This window comes from Leptodactylus fuscus, chromosome 2 (assembly GCF_031893055.1).
Source record: "Leptodactylus fuscus isolate aLepFus1 chromosome 2, aLepFus1.hap2, whole genome shotgun sequence".
NCBI lineage: Eukaryota > Metazoa > Chordata > Amphibia > Anura > Leptodactylidae > Leptodactylus > Leptodactylus fuscus.
Window position 1 is genome coordinate 173818416 of NC_134266.1, and position 18125 is coordinate 173836540.

At 39.6% G+C, this 18125-nt stretch overlaps 1 protein-coding gene across 4 annotated transcripts in view; it reads left to right on the forward strand.

Moving 5' to 3' along the window:
- SH3RF3 (SH3 domain containing ring finger 3) overlaps positions 1-18125 on the forward strand; it is a 334675-nt gene that overhangs the window by 202472 nt on the left and 114078 nt on the right. For all 4 annotated transcript variants that reach the window (XR_012715086.1, XR_012715087.1, XR_012715088.1 and 1 more), the window contains exons 2-3: positions 1746-2021; positions 12328-12423. Coding sequence is in view for 1 of the 4 variants with exons in the window: in XM_075265116.1 (XP_075121217.1) it covers positions 1746-2021; positions 12328-12423 (372 nt within the window). In the remaining 3 variants the exon portion in view is untranslated. The remainder of the gene's footprint in view (positions 1-1745; positions 2022-12327; positions 12424-18125) is intronic.

Here is an 18125-nt window from a genome sequence, read left to right on the forward strand (position 1 = left end):
AACTTGGGTTAAAGGGGTTGTGTCAGCGGGAAAATCAATATCAACTAACTAAAAACAGTACCTTTCAGGGCTTCTTCTACATTTTCCAAAGATGTCTTTCATATTATGCATTGCAACTCCATTTTCATGAAAATGTGTGTTTTATTCGTATTAGAATTACCTGAAAAGGGCTTTAGGGGTATTTATTCTTTTTCTGGGGCTTTACTCTTCTGTAGATAACCACCTCTAACTCCTATCTAGATCTTCTCTACATTCCTTAGTTAGGAGTGAGGGAGAGGAGACCAAAGCCTCAGGAGGAGAGGAAGCGCCACTGAAGCCCTTTTCAGTTAATTTGCATTATAATACATGTCAGATTTTCCTGAAACTGCAGTGCAGAATAAGAAGAACATCTTTGGAAAGTGCAGAATCAGACTTACAAGATACTGTCATTAGTTTGATACCGATTTTCTTACTGAGAGACTCCCTTTAAAGTTCTGTGGGTTCTTATAGGCCTTTTCCCTATTAGGATGTGCTAGAGTAGCACATAGAGCCCACACAACTAAGGCACTCCTTTATTTACTATGGGAAGAAAATATCATTCATCAATAGGACACATTCTAAGACTAAGCATAATCTAGTTAAACTTTGGTATATATTAAAACTGAAGGGATTCAGGTATTAACCTATGGCAGAACTGTTCTTAACCCGCAAGGCATGAGTGAAAATCAATGCCCTCAATTACTAAAAACCATGTTCTGAGATGAGCTCCAGTATTGTTAATCTACGCTTCAGAACAATGAGATTTAGCGAGTGCGTGCCGGATATATAAAAGGATTTAGCAAGCCGGTTTGACCTGTGCAATTTGAAGAAATGTTGTCTATCTATTATAAGAATCAATCTAGGATTAACATACTTTAGAATATTTTATTTAATCTATACCGGCAACTCAGCTCAGTCCCCATGCCAATTTACATGATCCTTTATTCTAGTGCCCTGAAAAGCTTCTATTTTGTGTTTAGTGCGGATCAAATTATATTCCTCCTTTTGTGCCATTGTTCAATGTGACAGTTTCTTAATAGTAAACTACTAATAAGGTTTTCGCTTAGCATAAGAAAATAATAGCCTAGAACTACATTATTATATTATCTAGGAACAATAATTAAACCTGATAAAAAAGCAATTTATTGGTTGCTCTTGGCCTTCTCCTGACTTCATGTTTATCTCACATATAGCTATGATTTATTGTTCATGGTAACAATATAATATACTTGTTATGAGTGAATAATAATAATAATATTATTGTTATTATAAATCCCTTAAAGTAACATTCCAGGCGGAGCTGAACATTGTGTTGTACCTAGTGCAAGACTTGGATTTCACTGTGCATCATGTGACACTTTCACTCTCTGTACAGGTCATAATGCATTTTTGATTTTTTTGTGTCAAAAGGTTAATATCTTGATTAACCAAAAAAATTATTGTGATAATTCCATAATGTTATTGATAGTGATCAGATCATTGACTAGTATTGCCATAATAGGTTTATTGACAAGATTTTTTTATAGTTAATGCAATGCAACAAGGCTTCCATTAGCAAACCCTTGAAAAATCTCGAAGGGTTTCATATTAACTTCCAGAGCTGAATAGAAGTATCCTATATTCTGTGAAAGAAGTGATGAAATGTTGCAATATAAAATGTTTAATTTTGTACATTTTTTTCTATTTGTATTTCATAGTTATTCAATTTTCCTCCATTTTTTCCTCAGAATATTTCACAGCTTCCATGTGGAAGAGCACTCTATGCTTATGAGGGAAAGGAGCCTGGTGATCTCAAATTCAACAAAGGTGATATCATCATTCTGAGACGGAAAGTGGATGAGAATTGGTATCATGGAGAATTGAATGGAAATCGTGGATTCTTTCCAGCAAGCTATATCCAGTGCATAAAGCCTCTTAGCCAGCCTACTCCACAGGGGAAAGCACTTTATGACTTTGAAATCAAGGATAAAGATCAGGATAAGGACTGTCTAACATTCACCAAGGTAAATATACAACCGTTTTGGGCTGGTTCCTGAGAATCAACTAAGTGGCTCCTTACATCAAGCAGTAGCAAGGCGTTTTGTAAATGAACTGTGAATTAGTTGTGTTAGTTACTATGTAGCCATGAATGATATCTGTCAAATTCCACTTGTGCATGATTTAATACTTGACAACTATTGTTAAAATTATTTTATAGTTTGAGTATTGCTGTGGTTATTGTACGGTTTCCTGAATGCCAGAAATCTAAATCTCTGCACTCACTTCTGCTGCTGGGGAGAATTCTGTGCAGCATCTGCATTTGCCATATGGCTATTGTTTTAATGAGGACCTTTCTTGTCCTCATGAAAGTGCGGTTTTATATACCGCTAGAAAGCTTTGACAGTATGTGCCCCAATGCTGGAGATATTGGAGCCCTTAGTTTCGGCACCGATATCTCCCCACTGTCAAAAGGGTGTTCCTCATAGCTCATCGTCATCACTGGACAGCGAGGAACGCACCCCTTCCCCATGACAATACCCTAACAAAAACTTGTACTCTCAGAGGAGTGTTCTCTACTGCACAGCGATGATGCTGAGCTGTTAGGAACGCCCACCTTTCCCAGTACAAGGCTATTGACGAATACTGTCATGGGGGCCTTCCTTACAGTCCAGCGATGAGGAACGCCCTTCTGATAGTGGGGAGATATCAGCACTGATATCTCCAGCATCGGGACACATACAGGGAAAGCTGTCAGCTTTGTAGTGGTATATAAAGCCACATTTTCATGAGGACATGAAAGGTCCTCTCTAAAGTTATTATGCCTACCAGTCAAACTTTGGCTGGGTCAGCCAGTTAGTGGTTTTAAATGCAGAACTAATAAGGGCCCTTCTTCATCATCCAATAAAGAGGCAGGGTAATTAAACCTGGCACTTCTTACCATCCTGTGACTGCATTAGATTTCTAGGCTCTGTGTTCTCTTAACCTACTCCCTGAACCTTCCCGGTTTTCTGATGATTCCTTGGTTTACTTCTGGCTAGCCCTTCTTTTGCTCATTTGTCTTCATCTGTGACCTCTTGAATTGGACTATGGCCTGGACTTCTGATATTCCTGCTTTTGAGTATTCCTGCATTCTCTTGGTTTTTGATCCCAGTTTTTGTATTACTTTTGTATCTGCAATAGGTTTTCTGGTCTAGTTCTTAGCCTGCAAGTGCACCTATTTTATGTTATCCTGTTTTGGTCATCCTGCCTTGTCATGCACTCTGGTTAATAGTTTGAGGCGACCATAGATTCTAAAAGAGTGGTGTACAATTATAGTTAGCTTGATTATTTGTTGACTGCTGTTCATGTAAGTTACCTGCTGCAAATTAGGAATTGCTTAACCCTCTAAGGGCATAAGATTGTTTGGGCGTTAAGACTTGGTGCCTTCCAAAATTAATAATTTCTTTATTTTTGTGCTTAGCCATATTCTTTGGGTGATGAGATATACTTTTAGTTGACACCATTTTGTGGTGTTTATTGGCTTGTATTAATGATTTTGTTTTTACCTAGTTAATTGTCCATTAATAGTGACATGGCAACTTTGTTCAGCAAGTTATTACAATTATGACAATACCATACTTATTGGTTTTATTATGTTTTACTGCTTTTACTAAATAAAATGCCATTTTTTAGAAAATAAACAATTTCCCTGGGGTCAACATATTCCTACTTACATATTCTCATTTTCTACTGCTTTGTTCTGCTTTTTCTACTGCTTCTGACGGTGAAGAGCTACAGTACCGGCACAGATAGCTCTTTACTGAGGGCACAGAAAGGGAAAGCCGGCTGTCAGCTTTTTAGCGGTGTATTGACCCGCATGTGCCCCAAATGGTGAAAGGTCCTCTTTAAGGTTCATTCTCTGTTACTAAACTAGATTCATCACCATGAGTTCAGAGTGAGTGGAAGAGGGAGGGGTTGAATGCAGATGGGAGGGACTGATTCTCCACACATGTTCACAAACTGCTAAAACTGAACGCTCTGCACATATCATAGCTTACAATGCAAGAAAAGTCTTGTATATACTTTTATCTATTTATGGCTTCTTGTGTGGTTACAGAAGGGATATTATTCACAAAAAGTAGCAGCTTTACTCACTGTGCTCATAGATTGTTCTTTTCTTGTGTGGTGCCTGCATGGTAGATGCTAAAATGGATTGTGTACCTGCATATATTTGCCCTACATTTACAGCCTGAATCTCCTATATTATGAGATTTTTTCCATCGAGATTACACTGCTGGCTGCTCCACGCCTCCACTGCACTCCTCACACCTATTTGATTGCTCTTGTACAGATACTCCTGGCAGAATTACATGTAAACAAACAAAACTAGTTATAATGGATATGGATGGGAATAAAGCATATCAGACATCTTGTGTCAACACCATAGAAAGTTGGAGTGTATCAGAGATAACCTTAGCCTCTATCTCCATCCATTTAGAATAAGCCAATAGGGTAGACCATGCCAGCACTCCCCACAGCTGAGTGACTCAGTAACAGAGGGTCAAGATGGGGAGTAGAAACTCTGTCTAGAAACCCTGTCTCTCCCCTGCCTATACAAATCACAAGATAGAGCACTATATAGATTGATGGTCCCTAAAGGAACCAGGATTGGAAGGGTCTTGACTAAGTAGAGCAAGTTAGGCAGTACAGTCATCTTTATTGTGTATATCTGGCCAAAGAGAGACAGATATATTTTATAGAAAAATATACTGCCATGTCTCATTACAGGTGCTCTCAATGGTATCCACTTGTTCAGACAGATGGTCCTACAGCCACTCTCTCCTTTTTGGGGCTCTGTTTTCCCTGATCCACCATCTCTTGGTAGTCCTGCTTAGTGGGAAGCTGCAGCAGCAGGTTATGCCATTGAGAGAGAGACTCAGGGATCCAAGAGATTGAGGTGTCTGTGACTGACATGGGACCTGATTATTTTAAATCTCATGGGTTCTCTACCACTGTCTTCACCAGACTGGAGGGCTAACAGTATCTTCTCTGCAGACCACGTTTCAAGGGCTATCAGTTAAAGGAAAAACACTTTGTGGCTGAGGTAAAGGTGGTTGTTGAGAGTGAGACTTATGGGAGTTATGCTGCAGAAGTAGTGGGTCAGAAGATTACAGATATGACCCAAGCAAGATGGCAGAGGCATCCCTGAGGAGAAAGATTGCTAAAATAGCTGAGATTCTGGCAGTGGGGAGAGAGGAGAATGAGCCTGTGGACTAACCTGAGTATCCGGTGATGGTGAGGACCCGCCAAGAAAAAATGATGCCAACCATGCAGGGGTGAGGAATGCAGTGGAGGAGAGGAGCAGCCAGTAGTGTAATTTCTATGGAGGCTTAAGAATGAGGACCCGGCTCCAGGTTAAGGTGAGCCTCTGGGTCTGGCCGCAGGACGGATTGGTTATAGGCAGACGCTCATCTTCATTGGTGCTGGAGTAAGTGCTCTAAGTGGCCATTGCAGGAAGACTTCCATGATCGAGACCCCTGCAGGTGTAAACTGGGGGACCGAGGACTTCTTGGGGTGCAATTTCTTCCCAATTGAGAAGGTAGATCTGTCAGGCTTTGAAATGCTTAAGGATAGGCTGGGAGCTCCAGAGCTAAGCAGCCATCATGTTCTGTGTACAAGCCATGCCCACATTTTGCTACTTCTATTAATTAAAAAAAAAAAAAAAACATAGACAGTAGAGAAGAACAAAATTGCATATTTTTTTGTCAACTTTAAGCATTTGACAACCAATGCATGGGATCTGGAGGGTTACAAGAAATAGCAAAGTAGCAATTTGTTGTGAATTTCAGAAGATTGAAAACATGAAGGAGAACAGAACAGAGGAGAGGCGAGGTGAGATCACATAGTTTAGTGACAAAGCTGGCTTACGAGGGTCAACTTCAATACAATGAAAAGGGCAGAAGTTTAATTGGGAAAAAAGTTTCAAAGGCTTAGCTGCTGATCAAATGTACTGTGCAGGGGATGCTAGACAGAAAGGAATTACATAAAATGCAGGCTAGGTGTCTGTAAGGGACCTTCCTTGTGTGACATGAAAGAATAAGGATGGACTTTGTTCAAGGGTGAATATAATAATGCTCATTAAACTAAAAGGTTATAGAAATTAACAGAGGAATACTTACACTGGCATTCTACTTTACCCTTCAAATAATTGCAGATATTTATGTCATTTTCTATTTTAAGAAGATTTTGCAATCAAAATGATTGGATTCTTCTTTCACTTACTATCACTATTTATATACCTTATAGATTGGCACAACATGCACACATTGTACGAATGTGGGTGGAGCGGGGCGGGGATGCCTCAGCCGGACATATTCATTACACCAGTTTTATTGTACCAGAGTTGTAATGGAAATCCACACACAGTTCCTAAATGGTATACTGTAGATTTTCATTCTGGTGTTGGGACGTGTGTCTGATTTATGAAGACACTGGAACCTCTTCATGAATCACTGGTTCCCTTCTCTGGGCCTTTATTAAGACTGGTGTACAATACACCAATCTTAGTAAATCTGACCCACTGTGCGACATAGAGAGGTTTTTAATTACATTAAATGGTCACTGACTGTTGAACAAACTGCATAAACCAATAATACATGCGACTATAAAAATTTTGCCTAGAATAGTGTTTTGTTTTGTTTTTTCATTTATCACACTCTTTTCCTCTCTGCCCTCCATTATAAACTGATACCTACTCTGAAATCTCTACTAATTCCTCTTGGTTTCCCTAGATCAGGGGTCCTCAAACTGTGGCCCGTGGGCCACATGCGGCCCGCCAAGCACTTCTGTCTGGCCCCGCCAACAATGCATTTATAATGAAGCTCCTGGGGAGCTCGGGCCAGGCCATGGAGCACACTTCACTTTACCTATTGGAGGGCACCGCTCCTGATGTCTGCGCGATCTGCTCTGCCTCCGGCCCACTGTTTAAAAAGTTTGAGGACCCCTGCCCTAGATGGACTGCAGGCTCACAGAGGTATTAGAATAAACCTCTACTTTGAAGTCTATGGAGGGGAGAGAAGAAGCCGGAACCTAGTGAAGGGAAAGGCAGAAAACTTGATGTAGCTAAGAAGTAATTTTTGCATTCTCATCTAAAATACTTTATTCACATCTATTCTGGTCACATTTGTCTTCACATGTTTCATGCGGAAACCACACGGACCCCATTATAGTCTATGGGGTCCATGAGTTTCCTTTAGGTAACCTATTTTTAATGTTTATAGATTTCTGTTTGGGGGTCCCCAAGCAGACTCATCGAATGGAAACCCAAACACAGATATGGGCCTTATGTATTCATCATGACAGTTTATCCTGAAAAATTGTCCAAAAGGTTGGGCAGTACTGTAATGGTACTGTTTGGTCACACAGAGGGGCTTTTTTCAATTCACTGACGGGTATTCTACTCAAAATAATTAATTATTATAATTATTATTATTATTTTGAGAGGGGCTTTTTTGCAGTTGGATTTTGAGGCATGATCCGCAGATTTGTTTCCTCTAGTTGATAATATAAAAGCTCTTAAGCAATATAAAAAAAATTAATGAAAAGTCACACAATTCCATTTGTATAGTATTCTTTAGTTGATTTACTTCTTTGGCTCATTGTCTTGTTGCATCACTAAACATCTTTTCAGCTTGACTACTATACCCTCTATAGGTGTAAGGATTATGGTCTTACATTCTCCTTTCAAATGTTTTGATACAACTTAGCATTCATTGATTCCTCAAAGATCACAAAAAGGTTTAAGACCTGAGTCAACAAAACGATTTGTGTTTTACAATAGCCAACTTATTATCCTGTCTTTAACCTTGTGAGATGCTGCGGCATGACGTGAAGATGACTGTGCACACAAGACATCTTAGATATATTAACGAACTGAAACTATTTTTTAGACAGGAATTGTCAAAAATTTGGTGAAATTCTTATTCGCAGCTCCTAGAAATGTTTGGAGGAGGTGAATGCGGCTGGGATAGCAGACAAAACTGCTGTTTGTAATTTTGACTAAGATGGCAATAAAACCACATTTTATTAGTAATCAGACCTGAAAACTCAGTAATTCCAAGGGGTTTATTTTGTCTTGCTATGTTTGCTCTGTTTTACTTTGTTTAGATACTGTATTTCTTATGCTAGGTTCACACCTGCACTTGGGTTTCCATTGTCCCAAGGGGACCCAAATCGAAACCCAATCTACGGAAATCCGAGGACCCCAGACTATAATGGGGTCAGCCAGGTTTTTGTTCGAAAAATGTGGAGAAAGTGCTACTAGAGAAAGGTCCTCTTTAACATGTATGTTATACTGCGTGTATTATTTTGTACTGTTTTTTGACCAATTTTATGGTGCAGCACTTTTATTACGTTTATTATTTTGTACTCTCCATTTTACCTAGTGTATGGTGCTGCAGTTACTTTAATTTTTCTGTTTGGAACAAAGACAGTCACAAATTTGGAAACAAACTTTGCCATTTCAGATCCCAGCATGTCTTGCAAGTTACAGCGTATACATTATGTTTTTCCTGGTGTGCAATGAAATAACATTGCAGGGTGTTACATAAACATTGCTGCGTGTTTGGTAAAAATATGTTTAAATATAATGTCTTTTATTTTTGCCAGACTCCCATTGAATCTGTCAGTTACCTCCAAGCTATTTAGCAGGATTATTTGAAGTGCAGTTGCAATATTTTAATATGACATCTGTATATCAGCTCTGACAAGATAGATGTATCAGCTACGAAAAAAGAAAAATAAAATGTAAAAAATTCAGAGGAGTTCATTACTTTCAAAGTAGGTCACTTGCAGGGAGACCAGAAAACTCCCACAGAGGAAAATGCTTAGGGTTTAAAAAAAAAAAAATGGAAAAGTAGTGAAAGCGGCATCAGTTATACAGTGTATAAAATGTGCCCGTCCTTAGTCTGCCAGGCTCCACTCTGCTTTTGATTACCTAACAGTGGGTGGCTATTGAATGTTATCCTCTAAACTACAAGTAAAGCGGGTTAATATGGAGCTTGTCATGTCACTCACATCATTCAATATGGAGTGAGATGAAAAGAGACCTTCTCCAGTGACCCCATACGCTGAGGCTCAGTTCTGTTGAGCCCTGCTGAGTGTTGGCATGCTTACTGGGCAAAGCATGCTCTGCAGAGCTACAGTAGTTTTATCTTCCTCAAGAGACACTTGGCTGAAAGGTCTTAAAGTGACAGAACCCTTTTTTTTTTCTTTTTATATTTTACATATATACATGTAGAAAAGAAGGAATATATGTGAATAGAATATGCAATCTTATCATACGTGAATGCTCAAGAACACCATAAGGAATCTTCAGGCTGGTAAATGCTGGATGATAGTAGATGATACTGGTCAGTTCATGATTACACCTCATCTAATGTTAGGGAAGGGTTCTGCATTATAAATACAATACATAACATACATATTCCATCAAAGTATGGACCTGGAGTACACACATTACTACCCTGGCAATGTGTCTCTATTACTCTAGAGATATGGTAGAGATAATAAATCCCTTCATGCTTCAATGGCAACCTGCAGCCTGTCATTAAAAAAAAAAAAAGTCTTGAATCTTTCATACAGTAATTTTGTGCTTGTTGTATACAGTCACAGGTAAGGGGGTGTCTGTTAGTGCGAGCCGGACACCTCAAAGATTGTGTAACCGCTCCAGCCTGTTTGGTTTATACAAAGTACTCATTGGGGCACATTTATTAAAATGCTGTAAAAGCAAATCTGTCTTAGTTGTCCGTAGCAACCAATCACAATACAGCATGTTTTCTGCAGAAGAACACAAAATAGAAGCCGCACTGTGATTGGTTACAATGGGCAACTGTGACATTTCTGCTTTTAGGATCTTTTATTAGTTGTGCCCTGGTGAGTGATGACATTACAGGACTCTATTATCAGGACATCTTATATTATTGACCACGACAGCACTACAAAATATAAGGAAAGAGTGTTTTCTTCAATGTACAGTTTGAGAAAGTGGGAAGGAGGCTATACTGTAGCTTTTATACTGTAACCTTGGGTAGCAGATTGGTAATGTCTGGCTAGGTACCGTATGTTTTCTTTTAATCACGTTTTATAATAAACATAATTTTAAAGAATTTTTGGTGTTTTTTTTTTAAACTGCATGTTAGTATCTATTTTTTTTTTTAAATCCTAAAGATCATGCAGTTCTGACTTTTGACACTAAGCCAAATAATGTGGAGATACTTCCATTTTTCTGTAAAATAATTCTTTGCAGTAACCTCCTCACTTATCAGCATGCTGATGATCACATCTACTATGTATATGTATGCACAGAATTGACAGGTCAAAATAGTCTTCTCTGTATGACTCAATGGCATGTGCACAGGTCACACAAGCAAGCCGGGAAAAATCGACATTGGTGGTCAGTAGGGTCTGTTCTACACCATTGTGTCTAAGACCCATGACCCATCTCAAAGAAACAGGAAGTTAGAAATTATTTAGATTTAGCAGCTAGAGATGAAAGTACAAGATTTTCAGACTCACTAAAGATTCTTATAAAATACATTTAAAATAAGAATCAATTTAAATAATAGATCATCTTCTTATGACACATTCCCTTTAACTCTTTTCCTGACGTCCGCCATAATAATTGGGGCAGTAAGGCCCCTGGCGCCTCAGTCAAAGCTGACAGTCTCCATTTGCCCGGCAGCACATGGGTGCCACCATTTTAGGTAGGATTGCCAGCACCCAGAATGAGATTGCCATGTCAGCTTGGAGCCTATTGATGGCTCTCAGGCTTGTCTGGCTATGGTTTGTATGACAGGCTGCTGTATGATATATTGCAATGTATTAGCATTGTAATGCATTGCATTAGTGTGCAGACCACCTAGAGTTCAAGACCCCTAGGGGCTGCTGTAAAGAATATTAATTAATTAATTAACTAACTAATTAATAAAGTATAAATTCAAATCACCCCCCTTATAAAAGTAAAAAAAAATAAAATAAATAAAAATACTGTGAAACACATACATATTAAGTATCCCTGTGTCTGAGAATGCCCAGTCTACAAACTTATAGAAATGTTATTCCCATACATTGAACGTCATAGAGGGAAAAAAGAAAATCAAAAATACCTCCTGTGTGTAGGGGATAAGTGTTATCAGCATGACAGTGGTATTGCCCTGGCTACACAAGGTGGAAAATGGATTGGTATTTAAAGACCTGCACAATGACCTGACTACTCCATTGCATCTGCCAAGTTTGTTGAAGACTTGCGGCACGCAAAACATCGGTTCCACTGAAAAAAAGATTACAGTGAGATGTCAGATGTCATGTTTGTTGTTTCTTCACTTGGAGAAGATTAAAGGTGACTTGCAGGGGACATTGTGTAGCAGGGCTTCGGTTTCAGTGGAGTGGAGTGCTGGCCCACATTGAGTGCCATATTGCATCTGTTATAATGAGAGAGTTTGTAGCAGGATGGAGTGGTCAACTGCAGCAAAAGCAGAGGAAAGATCTGTAGAAGGAGAACAGAGTGTTCTCATTTGGCTTTAGAGTTAGTGAGTTTGATTAAGGCAGTTTAATGGACTGATGGGGTGGGAAGTCAGATTGTAGCTGATCGAAGAGTAATTTGGATGAGAAATGGGAAGCTGGAACAAGATGGACATGTTGAAGGAGTTTTGATACAAATGGGAATAGTGAAATGGGGTGGTAGCTGGACAGAGAGGATGGGTTGAGGGATGGCTGTGATTGTAGGATGATTGAAGAAAGAAACGGATGTACAACTAGATCAGGGGTAGGGAATGTACGGCTCTCCAGCTGTTGCAAAACTACAACTCCCAGCATGCATACTGGCTTTGCTGTTCTGGGAACTCCCATGGAAGTGAATGGAGCATGTTGGGAGTTGTAGTTTCACAGCAGCTGGAGAGCCAAAGGTTCCCTACCCCTGGACTAGATGGTGGTAAAACAGGTGGTCAGTGGTGATTTTGAGATTGCAGTGATTAGATTTTCAATGGTAATGATGGAGAAGCAGATTATGAAGAAAGAGAACTGAACAATGGAGGAGAGTGGTTGCAGGGAATCTTCTGAGCTGAGTGACGTCAGAGGGAACCCAGAGCGAAGGAGTAAGGAGTTATTAAATTACTGATAGGAGAGTAGTGAAGTATTTATGTTTTGGAGAGATGAGGATTTTTTTGTCAGGTTTTTTTTGTCTCTTACTTTTCATCAATATTACATACTGTATGTTTATTACTATGCATATAAATGTAAATTATAATGTGATTATGTAGTGTAATTCAGTAACATATATACACTGTTTTTCAGGATGAAATTCTGACAGTGATCAGACGTGTAGATGATAACTGGGCTGAAGGAATGCTGGGAGACAAGATTGGGATTTTTCCCATTCTCTATGTAGAGGTAAGACAGTTATGTGTACAAATGTAATACTTGTGATGGCAGGAGACTGAGCGATTATAGATTACAGAATTAAATTATTTTCCTAGATTATAGATTATGTGACTATTGAGGAAATGAAATAATCTGCACTAATATGGGGTATATAATGTTTCTGGTAATTGTATTCTTTTATAAAATGAGACTTAAATCTAAAATTGGAAATATATAATAGAAGTATTGTATCACACTCAATTTGCTTTTCTATTGCCATTTTACATTTATGCTAGGTTCATACTAGTGTCGGCTACTCCATTGCTCTGGTCCTTCAGAGGACCAGAAGAACAGATAGGTGGACTGCTACATCAATGTCTGTTCTTTAAAACTGCCACATGAAAAAGTCAGAGTTGCAGGAGACTCCAGTGCATATGTGAACGTGTCCTTAGATGTATGTATTTTGTTACAACAAGCAGTCATCATTTCTTGAAGGAATTCCTTCTAACAGGAAGCGAGAAGAAGAGACAGCAGGCGAAGCTGCTGAAACAGGCAGATGGGACAACCCCTTTAAGTGTCTAGTGTAGTCAGCAAGCACGTAAGGTAGGGCTGAGCAATTATTGAAATATAACCAATACCAAACATCAAGTAGGCTAACCATCTGATTTTGCTCGTGTCAGTTATTTCTGATTGGTTATTACAATTTTTGTGAGGTTCTACCTGCCATTTTGTTCAGGCGGACCCCTGAGTATAATAAGAAGGGGCTCAGAAGAGGTGATCAAACATAAAAAACACTGTTACTCACCTATTCTGTTCTCTTCAGCGCTTCTGCCTGTCCTCAGGGACTTGTGAGGATTGTGATTGGGCCTCTGTGGTTATGTGTGTCCCAATCACATGCCTCAGAGGTTCTTGATGTCAGTCAAAAGACCCGAAGACAGCGGGGAGTCACGCCGAATCCCAGGAGAAGTGAAAAACACAGGGTTTTTTTTAAATCTTTGATCCTCACACCTGGGCTTCCACTAATTGTACTCCATTACACTCTATTTTTTATTTTTATTTTATGTAGATTGTGAGCCCCATATAGGGATCACAATGTCCATTTTTTCCCCCTATCTTTGTAGAATGGGAGGAAATCCACACAAACACGGGGAGAACATACAAACTCCTTGCAGATGTTGTTCCTGGCCGGATTCAAACCCAGGATTCCAGCGCTGCAAGGCTGCAGTGCTAACCACTGAGCCACCGTGCTGCCCCCATTACACTCTATTTTGAAGTTTGTTTCTTTCTATTCTGCCAATGGTCATGTGAGGGGAGCAGTAAGGTATTTACTGTTGCACTATGAGTTCATGTTTTCCCATTAGTTTTTCCTGCCCTCATAGGCAGAGCACAATAGAGTGGGCCTGGGAGTTTGCTTGTATAATGATCACAAACACTGTATCTTTTCAGCTTATCAGACTACCCCTTTAAATTAACCATAAACCAGCCTCAAATGTTGGATTGATGTTTCTGAGCTGTATTTGGTACCTTTTTATGGACAGAAATAATCTGAAATCAAAAAAATCTTATTTTAATGTTATGTAATTACAAGTCAAAGAGAAGATATAACATGAGATCTATATGAGTTCCATACACTTATGTCTCTTTACATATTTTTACCTCATTATTTTCAATGCCGTTTTGATAACAAATAATGATATTGGGCATTTATATGGTAATGGCGTTGTTTTCCACTTCCTGCACCCAGGACATTTTATCGCAGTATAATTACTCCAGAGCTTTGATTCCGCAAAGTTCGGAACAATAGATCTTCAGAAAAAGACTTCATTAATAGAGGATTTGTTAGTTAATTGCTTTGTGCAAAAGTGGACCAATTAGCCCACTAGAAACCTTATTAACCAGACCTGCACAATAACATGTTTTTTTGCTTTCATAACTGCTAAGAAATGAATCTTATAACTTAGATGTAGAAAGAATTGCGCTCTCCAGCCATTACATTCCCCAGCCTGTTACGCAGAAGCCACTTGTCTAAACTTTCAGAATGTTTTCAAGCGTCAGTCAAGACCTTATTTATCTGACATAATGTGCTGTAGATCACAGGGCGGGTTCACACCAATCCAGCTGGGTTTCCGTCTTCTGCCCCTAGAAACTGGACAGGGGACGGAAACCTGGCAGTCAGTTTTCAAACCCATTCAAGTGAATGGGTTTGAAAAGTGAGCGCCCGTGAGCGTATCCTGCATGTCCGACTTTGTGTCCGGTTAAAAAAAACACTTTAGTTGCAGACAGGAATAAAACGCTCACAGGCGCTCACGTTTCAAACCCGTTCACTTTAATGGGTTTGAAAACTGACTGCCGAGTTTCCGTCCCCTGTCCAGTTTCTCGGGGCAGAAGACAGAAACCAGCTGGATTGCCTAAAGTGGACACAGGCGCAGGTGTGAACCCACCCTCACTTGTGATATAGCTATATCAGTGTAACACCTCTGCCTGTTCGGATCACTGCACCACCCTCTGCTCGCATGCTGCGGCGCAGGAGGCGGGTGCAGATTGGTTCTTGGATTAAAGTTTTTGGTCGCACTCTGTGAACTCGGCTCTAGTTCTGTGATTGCATTTGCACCACACCCGTCTTCTGCCTATGTTGCCTCTGTCCATTAAGTGGTTAATCTGGCCTTGCCCTGTGATTGACAGCTGCCTTTCTGTGAACTCCATGGGCGGGTTCTTCCTCCCTATTTAGCCTTGGTTCCCATTCACACCAGTGCTTGTTATTGCCGTGTGCATACCTGCTCTTACTGTCCCTGTTTTGCTTATACTATTATACTTGACCTTTGGCTTTCCTCATTGACTATTCTCTTGACTCCGATTTGGCACTGCATCGCTCTCCTGTTACCGAATCCTGCTAGCTGACCTTCCATTGTTGTTGTTCGTCTTGACTGCGTTTTGTGTTTCACATATTCAGGGAGGGATTGTCCTCGTGGTTGTCGCCTATTACCTAGGATAAGGTCTGGCAATAGGAAGGGAAAGCGGGGGGCTTCAGCTTAGGGCTCACTGTCTCTTGTGCCCCTCCCAGGGTTTAACAGTTCTGGGAATTGCTGTCTTAGCAATTCCCTTACAATCAGGTCTCCTATTTCCCAGTAGGAAGGATTTGTATTGCATAATATTGTAAAATTAAAGAGGTCTTATTGGCTTTCTTGGCACATCTTTTTTAGTAAATGCAGTAGTGAAGCTACAATATTAATAGTTTCCCAGATGACCCTTGTAAGTTGAAGCAGCTGCAGGCTGAGACCACAGATCTATGGAAAACTTATGATTGGTTCTGGCAACCCCAAAATGTCACAAAAATATGAAAAGCTAAAGACTAAAGAAAAATCATATGGCAACTAATATAGATATAGCAAATAAATACAAAGCTGCTGAATGCTGTAAATCACTTTCTATGATGGCAACAGTTCCTCAAAATATACACAGTGCACCCAAAAAATAACATGGAGCCACTCGCATCAGGTCCAAAGGAGAAGCACATCATAGTATAGGGCAGTACAAACTATGTAGTACCGCACTGTACTGTAGAGAGGCGCCACTAGTCTCTGAACGCACTTCAGTGATACAGGGGTTTACCTGTGAAATGAATAAACTGATTTTTTGGAACCTCCAGCCAAGCATTGTACGTTCAGCATGTCTGCAAAATACAGTAGTCCAGAAAAGACCATTGTATGGTGAAAATATTGTATCCTGAGGCCATTGGAAATTGAGAGACTTGTACTTGTATGTATGTTAATGATATAGTAATCCGGGAGCATTGTTTCTCATAACTGTGGTGTGCTGTTCCTCTATTATTTCTAGAAGATGGTAATGGCCATTTGTCAATGTATTCATAAATATTGAGGAGGAATTTCAGAGGAAATGGCACAACATAGAGTTATAAGAAAAGATGCTCCAAGTTATATTCTGGAAAAAGTGTTTACTGAAACAGATATGTGAGCATTGCTGACAGATCCTTTATATATGCTATCACTGTTAGGTCGTCTTATAGTAATATGCAATTTGCAAGGCTTCCTAATGTACAGAAGCGTATCCATGTGACAGGTTGTCTTTAAAGCTACAAATCAATGAAGTATTGAGTGAAACATAAAAGCTAGCTTTTACACTCTCTCCTCTTAGACAATGGCTTGGAATGTACCATTTTTGTGATTCACCCATAATGAAGGCCTATTGTGTTCCATAAGATGCCATTTCTTCAAACTACTTTCTTTATGAATTCCATTTTGCTCGGCAGTTTGAGATAGATTGCGATGGATTCGGTGGCAGGAAGCCTACGTTTATGTTCCTCATCACCATCTTCATCCTGACCCTAATGACATAATTGTGATTATCAAGTATAGCTCTTAGAAGAGAGTGAAGCTTTTATTGACTTGTCAGACAATAACTTGTGTGATTACTTCTTCAAATTGTCTTTTACTAAAGGTCATCTTAGCAAATGCCAATTTAAAGCTTCATTTAATCTTCCCAATGTTTTACTACCACAAATATACAAAAGTTGCATTTATTCTGCCACTGCAAATTTTTGCAAATGACTGCAATAAATGGCATCAGAGAATCGGTTTGCTTTAGAAGAATGAGCATGGCAACAAATAGTACAAGCAATACTGTGGCTAGGAATGAACAGTGCTTTATATGCTGAAAAGAGGGTAGTCAACGGGTAATATCATTGTCTGACACATTGTTCTCAAGATTTATATACATTTTTAGAACTAAGTAGACAGATTTATTGTAGAAAAGAATGCTATTAGTTTATCGAGTCAACTGTTGATTTCGCCTTGTTCTGTTGGAATGATATAAAATCTATGTATTAAAGGGAACGTGTCACTGGGAGGCCCGATTACTTTACAGATGCTCTAATAGACTAAAAGAAACTAAAAGAAACTGTTGTATTACAAGGCATAGAGCATAATAATGACTGGTCCCATATGGCCAATCTGTACATGAGCCCTGTTATCCATTCAGCACACTTTCTCATGCAGGATTAATCTTGTTTCTAAGATGTCAAGGATGTCAAGGGCTTGCTTCACTCTTTGGAAATGCCATTCACTGGGTACAAATGTTCCTATTTGTTAATCTGTTTTATTTTATATTAAATTCAACATTATAACAGTTCATGTTTAAGGGGACCAGTTTTACTTTAGGATCTTAGCCTTAAGGTTGGGAATACAGGCATGTGGTCTTGAAGTAAGGACATTGATGGATTAGGATTAAGATGGATCATCAATGTGTGATGAGGGGGGCAATCAGCAACAAAGTGTTACAATACTCTATATAACAAAGTGGTCCTTCCCAGTGGTGTAACTAAAGTCTTATGGGTCCCAGTGCAAACTTTTTTCCAAGACACCGTACCCCCTCCCTACAGCAGATTCTTTATAGTGATGGTATTTCGTGCTGCATACTTTAAAGGGATACAACTATAGCACCCACCACTGCAGGCATTTATCAAGCATACAGTGAGTGAACAGCGCCTGACATGTATACAATCCTGGAAGCTATGTGCTGTGGGAAACAGCTGATCTGTGGGGTCCTAACAGTCTAAGGGAGCCTTCACATGGAGTAAACGCTCCGCTCATTCTGAACGTAACTCGTTCAGAATGAGCGGCGTTAAAACAGATCCCATTGATTTCCATGGGTGCCGGCATACGCGCGCTACCCATTGAAATCAATGGGAGGCTTTTTTACCTATTGCTTTCAATGTG